The sequence below is a fragment of the Schistocerca cancellata genome, chromosome 1 (genome assembly GCF_023864275.1).
Source record: "Schistocerca cancellata isolate TAMUIC-IGC-003103 chromosome 1, iqSchCanc2.1, whole genome shotgun sequence".
Lineage (NCBI taxonomy): Eukaryota > Metazoa > Arthropoda > Insecta > Orthoptera > Acrididae > Schistocerca > Schistocerca cancellata.
This window is the reverse complement of record NC_064626.1, coordinates 784,394,320-784,410,900: the sequence shown is the minus strand read 5'-3', so window position 1 is coordinate 784,410,900 and position 16,581 is coordinate 784,394,320. Positions and strand designations below refer to the sequence as shown.

The following is a 16,581-nucleotide window of genomic DNA, read 5'->3' as shown; positions in this document are numbered from 1 at the left end:
CAGCCTCCGCGCATAGCTGGACGCCATAAGCAGAAAGCTAACATATGTTCAGTGCAATCAAGTGCCTTTACGAACTACTGTATTCGATGTGCAATATACAAGCAAAAGATGTGCAGGCCCATTTCCTTCGCTGTGCTAAATTTATGAAAGAAGTATAATGTTCTAGTCAAATCGCGTTTCCAGTTGGTTCTGGGTCATTAGAGATAGGCATTTTGCATATCTTGAAAGTATCAGGGCTTAATTGTTACTACGACTGGTTGAAGTAGCTTATACTTTACGAAACACACACACACACACACACATACACATAGCTTTCAGCGGGAGTGGTGGCTCTGGCAACAATGAAAATTTGTTTTCGTAGTGTCGATACATTTTATGCAATAATGAAGGTTACGTATCGACTTCAACTGTGGGATTGTTTTTTACAGCCGTCGTGTTTGAGGCGTTTTGTTCAAATGAGTAAGCAGCAATATCGTGCCGTTATTAAATTCTTAGTTTTGGTCAGTTTATCGCCAGAGGAAATTAACACAGAGCTGATGAAGGTTTAAAAGAACCAACTTCTTTGTTTTCAAATGTTGAGAACGGCGTCTAAACTGCAACCAAAAGATGGAAACTACGAAAAGTGGATAATATGGTATTGAAAGTTTAGCGATTAAATGTTTACGAAACAGCTAACGCCACAGGGATGTTGAAAGAAAGAATATGGTACATTTTACACGAAAGAGGAAGGTTTGCAGTACAAGAAGGTTTTTGCGTTTATTAAATGCTTATCGATGCAACTGCAACAACAGACGTCCAAGAAATGATTGGACCATCAAAAAAAAATTAACTGACTTTATATATCCACAATATTCCAGAACTGTCGTGGACGGTGACAGCCTGGTTGCAGTTCAGGTGCTTACCAACAACTGCAGCACTATGTAAATGTTTTGCAAGAGGAAGCCTAGATTTATTATTTTTACTAGTGTTTCCTCGAGTGTATAAGTAATTCTGTTATTGATTGTAAAGAGTAAACCAGCACCTGGATATGCTAATTAAAAAGAAGTGATTATTTTCAGGCAAATGCTCACGCCCTGAAAGACAGTCTGGTGATGCCAAAACCGTTGAATCTGAAGTATAAGGTGTTCGAACATCTACCCTCTTTATCAGATTTGTCTCTCTTTGTCTTCGACTTATTCTCAAATAAAAAAAATCCTAGAATATTATTATGTTAATCCGATGAAGTATGGTAGACGTAGATGGCTACATTGCAGACCTTCCGGAACTGCGCTTGGTAAAACTACTCACTAGATAGATGTTGGATAGGTGCAATCATTTGAAAGCGAACTACATCGGAAAATAAGTGCGTTTTGTCTTAAGTACCGCAGGCTTTCGCTATCAAGCCGAGATCTTTTCACCTTGACCTCGAATGTATGTGCAGAAGCTCTAATGTCTGTGCCGCTATCCACACCTACTGTTATTGGGGTCTTCAGTTGGAAGATAAGTATGATGAAGCCGTCCACGCAAGTATTTACGGTACAAGGTGTCTCCTCACCTCTGTATGACAACTGCAACCTACATCCTTTTCAAGCTACTTATTGTAGTTTAACATTGGTCACTGTCTGCAGTTTTTACCTACCGTACATGTTTCCTCCCATTACAAAAATGACTATTCCTTGCTACCTCATTATGTGTCATATCGACCGATCTTTACTTTTAGTCAATTTGTACCACAATTTTTTTCCGTAAGTCTATTCAGTTATTCGACGTACGTAAATAAAATTCAGCGTTCGTCTGCAGTAGCATATTTCAAAAGCTTCTATCTGCTTCTAGTCTGAAATATCTATTCTACATGTTTCACTTCCGTTCAAGGCTACGCTCAAGACAACGATATTGTTCCTGATACTTAAATTCAAATTTGATGTAATAAAAGTTCTCTCTTTCAGAAACTTTCTTTACTGTTTCCCGTCTGAATTATACATTCTATCTTCCTGGTTCATCGTCAGTTATTTTGCTGCCCAAATAGCAAAAATCATTTAGAGTCTCATTTCCTAATCTCTTCCCGTCAGCATAGCATGGTTTAATTCTACTACTTGTTTTACTTTTGTGAGTGTTCATCTTATAACGTCTTTTCAAGATATTATCCATTCCGTTTATCTGATTTTCAAAGTCCTTTGCCGTCTCTGACATAATTACAATGTCATCGGCAAACCTCAAGCGTCAAACGAAAAAACTACAAAGAACGAAACTTGTCTAGCTTGAAGGGGGAAACCAGATGGAGCTATGGTTGGCCCGATAGATGGCGCTGCCATAGGTCAAACGGATATCAACTGCGTTTTTTTTTAAATAGGAACCCCCATTTTTATTACATATTCGTGTAGTACGTAAAGAAATATAAATGTTTTAGTTGGACCAATTGTGATAGATGGCGCTGTAATAGTCACAAACGTATAAGTACGTGGTATCACGTAACAATCCGCCAGTGCGGATGGTATTTGCTTCCTGATACATTACCCGTGTTAAAATGGACCGTTTACCAATTGCGGAAAAGGTCGATATCGTGTTGATGTCTGGCTATTGAGATCAAAATGCCCAACGGGCGAGTGCTATGTATGCTGCTCGATATCCTGGACGACATCATCCAAGTGTCCGGACCGTTCGCCGGATAGTTACGTTATTAAAGGAAACAGGAGGTGTTCGGTCACATGTGAAACGTCAACCACGACCTGCAACAAATGATGATGCCCAAGTAGGTGTTTTAGCTGCTGTCGCGGCTATTCCGCACATCATTAGAAGACAAACTGCGCGAGAATCGGCAATCTCGAAAACTTCGGTGTCGAGAATGCTACATCAACATCGATTACACCCGTACCATATTTTATACACCAGGAATTGCATGGCGACGACTTTGAACGTCGTGTACAGTTCTGCCACTGGGCACAAGAGAAATCACGGGACGATGACAGATTTTTTGCACGCGTTCTATTTAGCGACGAAACGTAATTCACCAACAGCGGTAACGTAAACCGGCAGAATATGCACTATTGGGCAACGGAAAATCCACGGTGGCTGCGACAAGTGGAACATCAGCGAACTTGCCGGGTTAATGTATGGTGCGGCATTATGGGACGTATGGCCCCCATTTTATCGATGGCAATCGAAATGGTGCAATGTATGCTGATTTCCTACGCAATGTTCTACCGATGTTACTACAAGATGTTTCACTGCATGAGAGAATGGGAATGTACTTCCAACATGATGGATGTGCGGCACATAGTTCGCGTGCGGTTGAAGCAGTATTGAATAGCATATTTCATGACAGGTGGATTGGTCATCGAAGCACGTTCACCGGATCTGACGTCCCCGGATTTCTTTCTTTGGGGAAAGTTGAAGGATATTTGCTATCGTGATCCACCGAAAACGCCTGACAACATGCGTCAGCGCATTGTCAATGCATGTGCGAACATTACGGAAAGCGAACTACTCGCTGTTGAGAGGAATGTCGTTACACGTATTGCCAAATGCATTTAGGTTGACGGACATCATTTTGAGCATTTACTGCATTAATGCGGTATTTACAGGTAATCAAGCTGTAACAGCATGCGTTCTCAGAAATGATAAGTTCACAGAAGTACATGTATCACATTGGAACAACCAAAATAAAATGTTCAAACGCAACTACGTTCTGTATTTTAATTTAAAAAAACTACCTGTTACCAACTGTTCGTCTAAACTTGTGAGCCATATGTTTGTGACTATTACAGCGCCATCTATCACAAAGCGAAAAAAGTGGTCCTACCAAAACATTCATATTTCTTTACGTACTACACGAATATGTAATAAAAATGGGGGTTCCTATTTTTAAAAAAACCGCTGTTGATATCCGTTTGACGTATGGCAGCGTCATCTAGCGGGCCAACCATAGGGCCATCTGGTTTCCCCCTTCAAGCTAGACAAGTTTCGTTCTTTGTAGTTTTTTCGTTTGACGCTTATTTCGTGAGATATTTGGCCCGGTCACGATCAATGGACCACCCTATATACATATATATATAGGGATGGTGCTGTTAAAATGGCCAATTCCTTGAAGAGATACATCTACATCTACATGATTAGTCTGCAGACGGTTTATCTAACCACCTTCAGGTTATTTATATACGGTTTCACCCTCTAATAGCGCGCCCCCCTTTATTAGTCCTCTCCCTCCTTGGTTCCCCCCCCCTTTCCGTTTTTTCCTCTCCTCCCTCCTTGTTTTTCCCCCTACTCCAGGTCCCTTCCCCCCAATCTGCCTTGGGTCGGGAGTGCCATCTTTGTGCCGCCTTTTTCGTGCAGTGTTTTACAGTGTGTTTTTCCAGTGCGTGCTCCGTGTTGTGTCTTTTGGGCAGTGTAGCGAACAGCCATCATACTGTCGCTGGGTGTGCTTTTTATTACTTGCGAACAGAAACGAGACTGTCGCCATGTTTTTTTAATTGTGTGTCTACTGTGTTACTTGCCTAATTCCTGTGTCTTTTATCTACATTGCCAACCCCCTTTGCTTTCTGTTTTAACTTTCCGCAATTTTACGCCATTTTTACTTTAAATCGCCATTTTATCGCCTGTTTTTCCTTGTCTCTTTCTTCTTCCTTTATTTACAAAAAGTCTGTAGGCTGTAGAGCAGCGTAGTAAGCTGCTGCCGGCCCGCCCCCTTCGGGGGAATTGAAAATCAATCAAGAAAAAAAAAACTAATAGCGCGCGGGAAAAACGAACACTTACATCTTTCTGTACGAGCTTTCATGGCTCGTATTTTATTACAATGGTCACATCTGCTTACGTAGCTGGACGCCAACAAAATATATACGCAATCGGAGGAGAAAGTTAGAGATTGAAATTTTATGAGAAGCTCCAGCCGACCAACACCGTTGTTGTAATGCCTGTCACCTCAATTCGTTTATCATATCCGTGGGACTCTTCCCTCTGTTTCGTGATAATACAAAACAACATTTTTGATGACCTCCGTCTTCGTCTAAATCATTTTGTAGTTGATTTTGATCATCTAATGACTTTACAAGACGGTAAATGACAGCATCATTTGCAAACAATCTTAAAAGGGTTGCTCAGATTGTATCCTAAATAGTTTATATAGATCAAGAACAGGAAAGCCTGTAACCGGTCCTTGGGGAACGCCAGATATTACTTCTGTTTTACTCGACAATTTTCTGTCGATTACTACGAAATGTGAACTTTGTAAAAGGTAATCACGAGTCCAATCGAATAACTGAGACAATTCCCTATAGGCACACAATTTGATTAGAAGTCACTTGTGAGAAATGGATGATGGCTTTACAAGACGGTAAATGACAGAATCATCTCCAAATAATCTAAAAGGGTCGCTCATATTGTATGCTAAAACGTTTATATAGCTCAGGAACAGCAGAATCCTGTAACAGTTCCTTGGGGAACGCTCCCTGGAAGTCTTAATACATGGGATCAACTTGACTTCCCCAATCGATAGCAGTCATTACTTCGCGAGAGTAAAGAGCTAGTTATCTTTCACAAGAACGATATTTTTTGAATCAGTGTTGGCTGCTTATCAATAAATCGTTTTCTTCGAGATAATTCATCATGTTCGAGCACAGTACATATTCCAAAATCCTGCTGCAGATTAACGTCAGTAATTCAGAGGATTACTCTTATTTCCTTTCTTGAGTACTGGTGCGTCCTGCAGCGGTTTTATATGGTTGCTCTGTATGGAGGTATTGTATCAGCGTATTCTGAAAGTAACCTAACTGGCATACAATCTGACCTGGAGGCCTTGCCTGTATTAAGTGATTTAATCTGTTGTGCTTCACCGATGATATCTATGTGAAGAACACCGCAGCGAAGTTTATTTTCAATAGCGACGATAAGACCGAATTACTAGACAACAGTGGGGTATACAAAAACACTTGTCCTGATTGTGATGAGTTTTATATTTCTCAGTCAGGCAGACACATAGTCACTTCTAATTCTTTCTTTTAATTGGTTTCTCTATCACATCCTACGTTTAATACCTCTTGAAGTTGTCTCATCCAGTGCTATACAGGGTGTTACAAAAAGGTAAGGCCAAACTTTCAGGAAACATTCCTCACCCACAAAGAAAGAAAATATGTTATGTGGACATGTGTCCGGAAACGCTTACTTTCCATGTTAGAGCTCATTTTATTACTTCTCTTCAAATCACATTAATCATGGAATGGAAACACACAGCAACAGAACGTACCAGCGTGACCTCAAACACTTTGTTAACAGGAAATGTTCAAAATGTTCTCCGTTTGCGAGGATACATGCATCCACCCTGCGTCGCATGGAATCCCTGAAGCACTGATGCAGCCCTGGAGAATGGCGTATTGTATCACAGCCGTCCACAATACGAGCACGAAGAGTCTCTACATTTGGTACCGGGGTTGCGTAGACAAGAGCTTTCAAATGCCCCCATAAATGAAAGTCAAGAGGGTTGAGGTCAGGAGAGCGTGGAGGCCATGGAATTGGTCCGCCTCTACCTATCCATCGGTCACCGAATCTGTTGTTGAGAAGCGTACTTGCACTTCGACTGAAATGTGCAGGAGCTCCATCGTGCATGAACCACATGTTGTGTCGTAGTTGTAAAGGCACATGTTCTAGCAGCACAGGTAGAGTATCCCGTATGAAAGCATGATAACGTGCTCCATTGAGCGTAGGTGGAAGAACATGGGGTCGAATCAAGACATCACCAACAATGCCTGCCCAAACGTTCACAGAAAATCTGTGTTGATGACGTGATTGCACAATTGTGTGCGGATTCTCGTCAGCCCACACATGTTGATTGTGAAAATTTACAATTTGATCACGTTGGAATGAAGCCTTGTCCGTAAAGAGAACATTTGCACTGAAATGAGGATTGACACATTGTTGGATGAACCATTCGCAGAAGTGTACCCGTGGAGGCCAATCAGCTGCTGATAGTGCCTGCACACGCTGTACATGGTACGGAAACAACTGGTTCTCCCATAGCACTCTCCACACAGTGACGTGGTCAACATTACCTTGTACAGCAGCAACTTATCTGACGCTGACATTAGGGTTATCGTCAACTGCACGAAGAACTGCCTCGCCCATTGGAGGTGTCTTCGTCGTTCTAGGTCTTCCCCAGTCGCGAATCATAGACTGGAATGTTCCGTGCTCCCTAAGACGCCGATCAATTGCTTCGAACGTCTTCCTGTCGGGACACCTTCGTAATGGAAATCTGTCTCGATACAAACGTACCGCGCCAGGGCTATTGCCCCGTGCTAATCCATACATCAAATGGGCATCTGCCAACTCCGCATTTGTAAACATTGCACTGACTGCAAAACCACGTTCGTGTGGAACACTAACCTGTTGATGCTACGTACTGATGTGCTTGCTACTAATACTGTAGAGAAATGAGTCGCATGTCAACACAAGCACCGAATTCAACATTACCTTCCTTCAATTGGGCCAACTGGCGGTGAATCGAGGAAGTAAAGTACATACTGAAGAAACTAAAATGAGCTCTGACATGAAAATTAAGCGTTTCCGGACACATGTCCACATAACATATTTTCTTTGTCAGTACCTTTTTGTAACACCCTGTATTTATTTTATTTGGTTTGTTTAGCTAATGGAAACTATTATGTAGCCACGGTTTTCAAGGATAAGTGTGAACGCAGCTGAAGGTTGCTGAGCATGTAGTGAGTGTGGGCCATAGTCCCATATCCTTCACTTAGCGAATGAAGACCAAAACCTTGGTTTGTTGGAAGGCCTGGAAAACAGAAACATCTAGCTCACAGTCCTGATCTGATCTGGAATGTCCAAGCACAGCCTAATACTTTCCGTCTAATTTCACATGCTTCTCTCAGTTTTCTATTACTTCCACTCTGTCCGTTCCTTCATGTTCCTCAGTTTTCCTGTACTTAATGATTTCTTTTGTTTTATTGAGATTGCCTGTGTGCTCCATATATTCCCTAGTTACAATTGGTAATTCTTTCTTTTAATTGGTTTCCCTATCACTTCCTATGTTTAATACCTCTTGAAGTTGTCTTATCAAGCACTACACTATGTGATCAAAAGTATCCGGACACCTAGCTGAAAATGACTTACACGTTCGTGGCGCCCTCCATCGGTAATGCTGGAATTCAATATGGCGTTGACCCACCGTTAGCCTTCGTAACAGCTTCCACTCTCGCAGGCATACGTTCAATCAGGTGCTGGAAGGTTTCTAGGGGAATGGCAGCCCAGTGCTGCACTGAGGAGAGGTATCGATGTCGGTCGGTGAGGCCTGCCACGAAGTCGGCGTTCCAAAACATCCCAAAGGTGTTCTATAGGATTCAGGTCACGACTCTGTGCAGGCCAGTCCATTACAGGGATGTTATTGTAGTGTTACCATTCTGCTACATCGATCGTGTTGAAAGATGCAGTCACCATCCCCAACTTGCTCTTCAACAGTGGGATGCAAGAAGGTGGTTAAAACATGTGCTGTGTTAGTGCCACCCAAATCAACAATGGGTGCAAGCCCCCTCCACGAAAAACACGACCACACCATAACACCATCGCCTCCGAATTTTACTGTTGGCACTACACAGGCTCGCAGATGCCATTCACCTGGCATTCGCCATACCCTCACCCTGCCATCGGATGGCCACATTGTGTACTGTGATTGTTCACTCCACACGACGTTTTTCTACTGTTCAGTCGTCCAATGTTTACGATCGTTACACCAAGAGAGGCATCTTTTGGCATTTACCAGCGTGATGTGTGGCTTATGAGTTGCCACTCGACCATGAAATCCAAGTTTTCCCACCTCCCGTCTAACTGTCATAGTACTTGCAGTGGATCCTGATGCAGTTTGGAATTCCTGTGTGATAGTCTGGATAGATGTCTGCCTACTACTCACTACGACCCTCTTCAACTGTCGGTGGTCTCTGTCAGTCAACAGACGAGGTCGGCCAGTACACTTTTGTGCTGTAAGTGCCCCTTAACGTTTCCACTTCACTATTACATCTGAAACAGTGGACCTAGGGATGTTTAGGAGTGTGGAAATCTCGCATACAGAAGTATGACACAAGTGACATCCAATCACGTGACCACGTTCGAAGTCCGTTGAGTTCCGCGGAGTGCCCCATTCTGGTGTCTCACGATGTCTAATGATACTGACGTTGCTGATATGGAGTACCTGGCACTAGGTGGCAGCACACTGCACCTAATATGAAAAACTTTTGTTTTTGGGGGTGTTCGTATACGTTTGATCACATAGTGTATATTTACTTTATTTTGTTAGCTTATCTAATGTATACTGTTATATAGGCACGGTTTTCTCGGTTTTCAAAATGGTTCAAGTGGCTCTGAGCACTATGGGACTTAACATCTATGGTCATCAGTCCCCTAGAACTTAGAACTACTTAAACCTAACTAACCTAAGGACAGCACACAACACCCAGTCATCACGAGGCAGAGAAAATCCCTGACCCCGTCGGGAATCGAACCCGGGAACCCGGGCGTGGGAAGCGAGAACGCTACCGCACGACCACGAGATCCGGACTCGGTTTTTGAGCATAGTGTTAATGATTCTCCCATCATATTTATCTATTGTTCAACATTTTACCTTTAAATTGTATTACCACCACACTATCAAAGACGTCATTTACTGTGTGTCTGTGCCTCAGTCTAGATTTGTAACATCTTTTTACTGTTGTTTACAAACATTGTAACTTCTTCGGCGACAATAGTCAGTTTAAGTCTGATGATGGCCTTGTAAGCCGAAAACCGGTTAACAAAGTAAATTAATCCTGTAGAACATAAACAATATAGTGCATTTCATTTATTGCAATAATTTATTTATTATACTCAACCCGCTCCAATGATTTAGATACACTATCATATAGTTGTAAGATACATGGCAGCGCAGACTCTTCCCGAACATAGTGTTAGTATACGGTCAAGTCTGAGTGATTATTCGCAGTATACCATTAGTTATTGGTAGTTTTTTTTATCAGCCAGAAGAAATTCTAATTCACAGCAAGTTTTGCGCTGCCCTACTCCAACGCTTTTAAACTGCTTCTTGCAGATGGGGAGAGCAGAGATGACTCATGGTGGTGCAAGCAGGAGCTGGCGGGCGTCGAGGTGCGCCTGCTGGACCAAGACACCTGGCGGCAGTTCTCGGAGGTGGGCACCGAGATGATCGTCACCAAACCTGGAAGGCAAGGACTCGCAGCGTTACTACCAAGTTAACCTTGTAGTGGAAATTAGCTACAGTATTATACACAATGACAGACGTTTCTGCCGATTTGGTGCTGCAGGTCTTGAAACGGAATTCATAAATTTATCTTATATATTCTGGATGTATTCCCTTACAATATTCAAAACAACTGAAGCACTAAAAATCTTAAGGACCCAAAGCATAGACACGAAGTTTTTACAAAAAATAAATGTTTATGAAAATCAAATTTGTAGGCAAACCACCAGTATCATAGGATTGACTCGATTTTTAACCAAGTCCCAACATCCTATGTGTTCCATAAAAAATTATATTCCCGCTTTGTGTTATGATATTTCAATTAATGTCTGAAATTATTATTATTAATGTTAATTCACAAAATTTCCAGATTTACTCTGGAGACGTGTTTTTTTTCAGAGTTGTAAAGTTTGTAACTAATATGAAACTAGAATCAAAACATTAATAACAGATACTAAATGTACTACTCATATCATGAAGACCTATCTCAACGCTTCACGGCAGTCCTTGTTATCATTTCAAATTAAACACGTTCTCTGGCTCGAGACTCAGATAAAGCTTTCTGTTCACTTCAGGTAGTTTGGTTAAGTCTATGTGCTTCAAGTTCGACCAAGTAGTTTTGTTACGTTGTGTTTCGATGCCGATATTTACATTCCACTAGGTTTTGCAAAATAAATAGGCTGTTTAAATGTTTTCTGGAAATTGTCTTAAATGGTAAATTATGTCTTTCAATATTCATAACATGCTTTTTTCCTCCTTGAATTTCAGTATTCTTTTATAAAAACGTAAATGAAATTCAAATTATTTGAAAACCCGCTAAAACGCTCCATTGGAGTCATGTGATGCCTGTGACGTCACTGGCTAGCTCACTGCTCCTACTGTAATAAAGTTAATTCACAGCGATGTCTTTTTTTTTGGAATTAACGCTTCAGAAAACGGATTACAAAAGGCGTATATTACCACATTGTACAAGTAAATCCATAAATATTCTTGAAAACTGCTTTCGAGTGTTTTAGAGAATGGGAAGTTGCGTAAAAATTGGTTGCACAGTACCGGCAAAATGCCACCTTGTCGATGCCCAAGTTCTCTTACTTAATTAAAAATGTCTTGCACTCTGAAGTTACTATAACTTACCTCCGAGATACGCTTTCCCGTCGTTACAAAGAAAGACAGCATCAGTCGACGAAATTAAACTCTTAGTAAAAGGTATCGTTATATCCGCTTCCTTGCACGACATTGTTAGCTCAGTAGTAGAGTGGTGAACGCTCGAATATTAAAATACATAGGGCGCTGGTTCCAATCTAGCTTGTAATAATATTTTAACTTACTTATAAAACAAATCGACAGTCCTTTCATATGAAAACCAAATCACACTTACAAAACTTCACCACACCGATTAGAAATAGAGTATTATTGTGTTTTCCTTGGCTATTCACATTCGCTTCTATTTGCAATAGCTGTTCACACACGTCACGTTCAAAAAGATATTTTCTAGTTAATGTGACCACATACATTTTACTTTATTAAAAACAATGTTTTTTATCTTCGTATTGTTCAGCTAGGATCCTTATTCTTTAAACTTTTAAGTTTCATCATCTTGTATAAAATGAAGTTAATTCTGCTTCAGACACTGACGTTAGCTTACACTCACAAACAGCACAGCCCTTAGGTTTGCGTACGTGCATGTTGTTCGTGCCTTATATCTCTCCGCATAGAAAACCTCATCGCCTTACACCGCGTTGTACTGTGAGAGTATAGTGATTATCTTCACTACTAATAATGCTTTCCAAAAAAGGTAACTGTTTGTAAGCAAAGCAGATATATTTATCCTCAGTTGTCAATTTCTCAGACTAAGATTGATGTGAAGCTGTACATCCCACCATCGAAACAACAGCTACAATGAGTTCTTGCTAACGCTATTTTCATATTTCGCGTAAAACCTTTAAAAATTTATGACCTTTCCAGAATTACAATCAGTGTTCTTACCCGTGGAAACATGAGCTATCAGTTGCTCCACAGAGCACGAGCATCTGGCGATAGCTCTGCTCAGTATCTTGGGTAGTATTTCAAGACTGATAGTAGACAGTCTAGATATAAGATATAGACCTATTTGCAAAACTTCAACTAGTCTTTAGTTTTGAGCGGGTGTCATGAGGTTGCAGGGAGCAGGCAAAAGATTGTCCGTCCTTGCACATATCGCCGCTCTAAATAAGCAGAGCATACACCCATCAATTTTCGTAAGGTTTCCATTATCAGCGTCTACAAAATTGCTTTCTTTTATTATTTAAAAGTTGTAAATGCGTTTTCCATCAATATATAGCTAAACTATTTGAATACAAAGTACGTAAAAACCTAGTATATTTGGCTAACACTCCTGTAAGACACGTATCGCTTCGTCTTACTCTTAGTCTGTAACGTTACCAGAACTTCAGCCAATAACAGAGCGTTTTCGATCACGTGACCAAATCTCGATATTTAATTATTTTTAAGCTTTAATTACATAAAAATAAGAGATATTTAGTGAGAATATTGACCGTAAATGCGATTTGAATGTTGTAATCATTCCGAGTAACAACAAACCGAACCAATGTTTTAACATAGGTAAATAGCCCACGGTGGGGAAATGACAAATTGTGACCTACCTCGACGTGACTTGCAGAATATGGTAGCCTCCCAGGACCCCAATTACGAATACATCACTTTAAACGACAGTTTACGCCAACCTCCTAAAAACCTTTTCACTGTAAAATTTCTGAAATGAAAGAGGTCGCCAAGAACCTCAACTTTTGGTTTGTAGTTAGGTCGGTAGCACTTCTAAAGGTTCTTACATTCTCAACATCCATTTTACAGATCGGGACGCTCAAGCCATGGAAAAAGTGAGGTTATGGTGGGGCATTTCTTCAAGGACTTCCAGTTTTTATGAAGAAATGGCCATCAGTGTGGCCATTGAGCATTCCTGCAGCAATGAAATTTGTGCTTTGGGCAAATATGGAAATGAATATCAAACAAACACGTGAGACAGCTTTTTACATGTGTTCATATATATACAATGTAGGGATTCAGCAAGGATACAGCTGATTCACCGTAAGATCAACAGATGTCAGAAGCAAGTATACATGCTACAACCTCAAAATCGACGACGGCGTGTTTTACATTCATACTGTTCTTGCCATTTTAATTTATTTATCTAACATAGTAGGCACAGAGATATAAGTCTGCGAAATACAAGTAAGCTCTCCATTTCTAGTAGTATATTCGTCTACTAAATGCTACAAACTAAATTACTCATAATTTCTGTCGGTATTGCTACTTATAATTTGCAGTTACTGTTTTCATAGCACATAATTTACCGCTTTCAGTCGAAGTGTCCACAGTAGTTAGTGAGATTTCCCCAACAACCAGAGACCATCACATCAAAGAAGTGGAATGCAGATTTAATTACAAGTGGACTATTTTCTTTCATTTTCGCATAAAAACTTGACCATTCGCCATAACAAATAAACTATATGCCTGACACAACGACGTCTTTTCGAATTAAAATGTTCCTAGAGGAGCCTTAAGACCACTACAAGTTTTTAAGTTAAACATAGACCTAGGCGTAACGCCTTTGACCGCAGTCATAAAGTCCTACGAGAAGGAACTGCCAAGAGAGACCGAGACCGATAACCGTGAGAAACAGATTGAATAACCAATGAAAAAGTAACATACTAAGAGCCGGAACGTTGAATCTCAGAAGTCTGAACGGGGTAGGGAAACTAGGAAATCTGAAAAGACTTTGTCTAGATACAGTATTGGTGTCAGTGAAGTAACATGGAAAGAAAATAAGGATTTCTTGTCAGACGAATGTAGGCTGCAGCAGCAGAAAGCTGTATGATGGGAGTAGGGTTCGTTATGGATAGGATAGCAGGGCAAAGAGTGAGTTACAGTGAACAGTTCAGTGATAAAGTAGCTCTCATCAGAATCGACAGAAAACCAACACCAATAAAAATAACTCAGCTACACATGTTGACGTCACAAGCAGGAAATGAAAAGATGTAGAAAGTATATGTGGAATCTGAGCGGGAAATTCAGCGTGTGAAAGATTACCTTATTTATGCGAGTCAGAAACAAATACAATACCAGGTAAATACCATTACAAACAACTGAAAGAAAGTCTTAGTAGTGAACAGGGGTATAACGGACAGGGACTGCGGATAGGTTGCGCTCGATGGGAGTGTGGATCGGCCGTGAGGCGCTCCGAGATAGTCCGCGCAGTGGCGACAACGCTGTGTTCGGATGGTACAGTGGTTACTGCATCTGCCCAGTAAGTGCCGGCATGGTAGCTCAGCGTGTTCGGTCAGAGGGTTAGCTGTCCTCTGTAATAAAAAAAAGCTGAGTTAATGGATCAGCGATGAAGTTGAGCAAGCGTCTGGAACGTCCGTCCGAACAAATACAGCAACCATTAACGAACAAAAATTAGAACAAGTAAAAAAAGCAGGCAGGAGATCGCGGGTTCGAATCCAGGGTCGATACACATTTTCGATCGTCGCCGCTGATTCAGCTTAATGTTCCGATGCAGGTGACAGCAGTGGTCCCCTTTCAATTTACAATAATGTTTCGCAGCTGTGTCTGTTTTTTCGGACATATCCGAAAGAACAGACACAACGCATTCATGTAACATCCACAGTTGGTTGCTTGTTGTAGCTGCTGTTGTTCTTAAGACTGAAGTGGTCTTGGGGAAACCTTTTCTAGACGTCATCTTTGGGGCTGCTAGATCATGCCCACGTAACTGACGTTTTTTCTAAGCAGACTCATGGTTTTGTCTTTGCGTTCGCAGCTACTTTACGACAAATGTCTGGTGGCGCCTATGCCAGCGAGTTGGTACAGTTTTACAAGTGGTGATGGTCGTAAACAACCTGTGATAATCCTATACGTTTCGCTGGGCGCCTTGTCCACTATGTTAATGTTCCTTTCCCTCCTGCCGTGCTCCAGTCCCTCATGATTATTAAATATTACCGCTTCTTTCACCGAAAGAAGATGATAATCTAATAATCATAGGGGACTGCAAAATGCAAATAGGAAAGAAATAGAAGAAAGAGTTGCGAGAGAGTATGGACATGCTAGTAGGAATGAGAGAGGGAAAAGATTAATTGAGTTCTGCAATTACTTTTAACCAGTAATAGAAAATATACTGTTCAAAAACCACTAGAGCAGGAGAGCCTGGAGATACCTGAAGTTTCCACGTGGATTACATTACGGTCAAACAGCGAATACGAAAGGAGATACTGGATTGTAAGGCATATAGAAGAGCAGATACAAATTCACATCCTAATGTAGTAACAATGAAGTGTAAGGTGAGTTTTAAGAGAATCGTCCAAAAGTGTCAACATGTAAAGAAGTGGGATACTGAAGCACAGAGGAGGAATGAGATGCATTTGAAGTTCTTTAAGGCTGTATTGTATTGTATGTTAACTGGGGTCCTAGAAACGACGGAGAGGCTCCGTCCCCGCCGCAGCCGCATTGGTCCAGAACCCGACGACAACTACCGCAGTCCACTTCACCCCTCCGCCGCCCCACACAGAACCACTCTTTCAGGATTATTGTGCGCATCTACCCCCGGTGGACCCCCTCCCCTCCAGCCCCCCCCCCCCCCCTCAGGGAATGTCTCACACCAGACGAGTGTTGTAACCCCTATGTTTGCGTGGTAGAGTAATGGTGGTGTACCCGTAAGTGGAGAACTTGTTTGCGTTGCAATCGCCGACATATGGTAGGTGAGGCGGAATAAGGGGAACCAGCTCGCATTCGCCGAGGCAGATGGAAAACCGCCTAAAAACCATTCACAGACTGGCCGGCTCATCGGACCTCGACCCAAGTCCGCCGGGCGGGTTTGTCTAAGGCTGTAGATTAGTGGTCGTCGAACTTTATTGCTCAAGAGGCGGCGCCCCTGGCCATATATTAGTATTTTATGAGCCGTCAATAGACTAGCTGCAGTAAGTGCGCGATAAGTTGGAGCCAGTCCCACAAGATCTGATCGTCAAAAACTCGGCACCATTGGCAAGACTGTGTGTCTACTGTCCTCTGTTTCACGTTGCTGCCAACCTCAGCGACCGCAAAGCCGTAACACTGTAATTGCTTGACGAATTGTCGTTGTGTTATCTGTGTGAGTGAACGATAAAGTGATTGATAACAATAATAGTACTTACATTTAAATACATAATACAAATGTTTAAATTGTCATCATCTTCTGCTACTCATTGCGTTGTTCACTGAGGTGACAAAAGTCGTAGGATACCTCCTAATATCGTGGCCTTTTGACGGGCGTAGTGCAGCAACTCGCCATGAAATCGACTCAACAAGTCGTTCGAAATCCGCTGTAGAAA

The 16,581-nt window shown here is 41.6% G+C and overlaps 1 protein-coding gene across 1 annotated transcript in view; it reads left to right on the top strand.

Annotated features, from left to right (window-relative positions):
* The window catches only part of LOC126102917 (T-box transcription factor mls-1-like), a 151,987-nt gene that overhangs the window by 47,066 nt on the left and 88,340 nt on the right, over positions 1-16,581 (top strand). Inside the window, exon 2 of the mRNA XM_049912328.1 lies at positions 10,007-10,187. Coding sequence (XP_049768285.1) covers positions 10,007-10,187 — 181 coding nt within the window. The remainder of the gene's footprint in view (positions 1-10,006; positions 10,188-16,581) is intronic.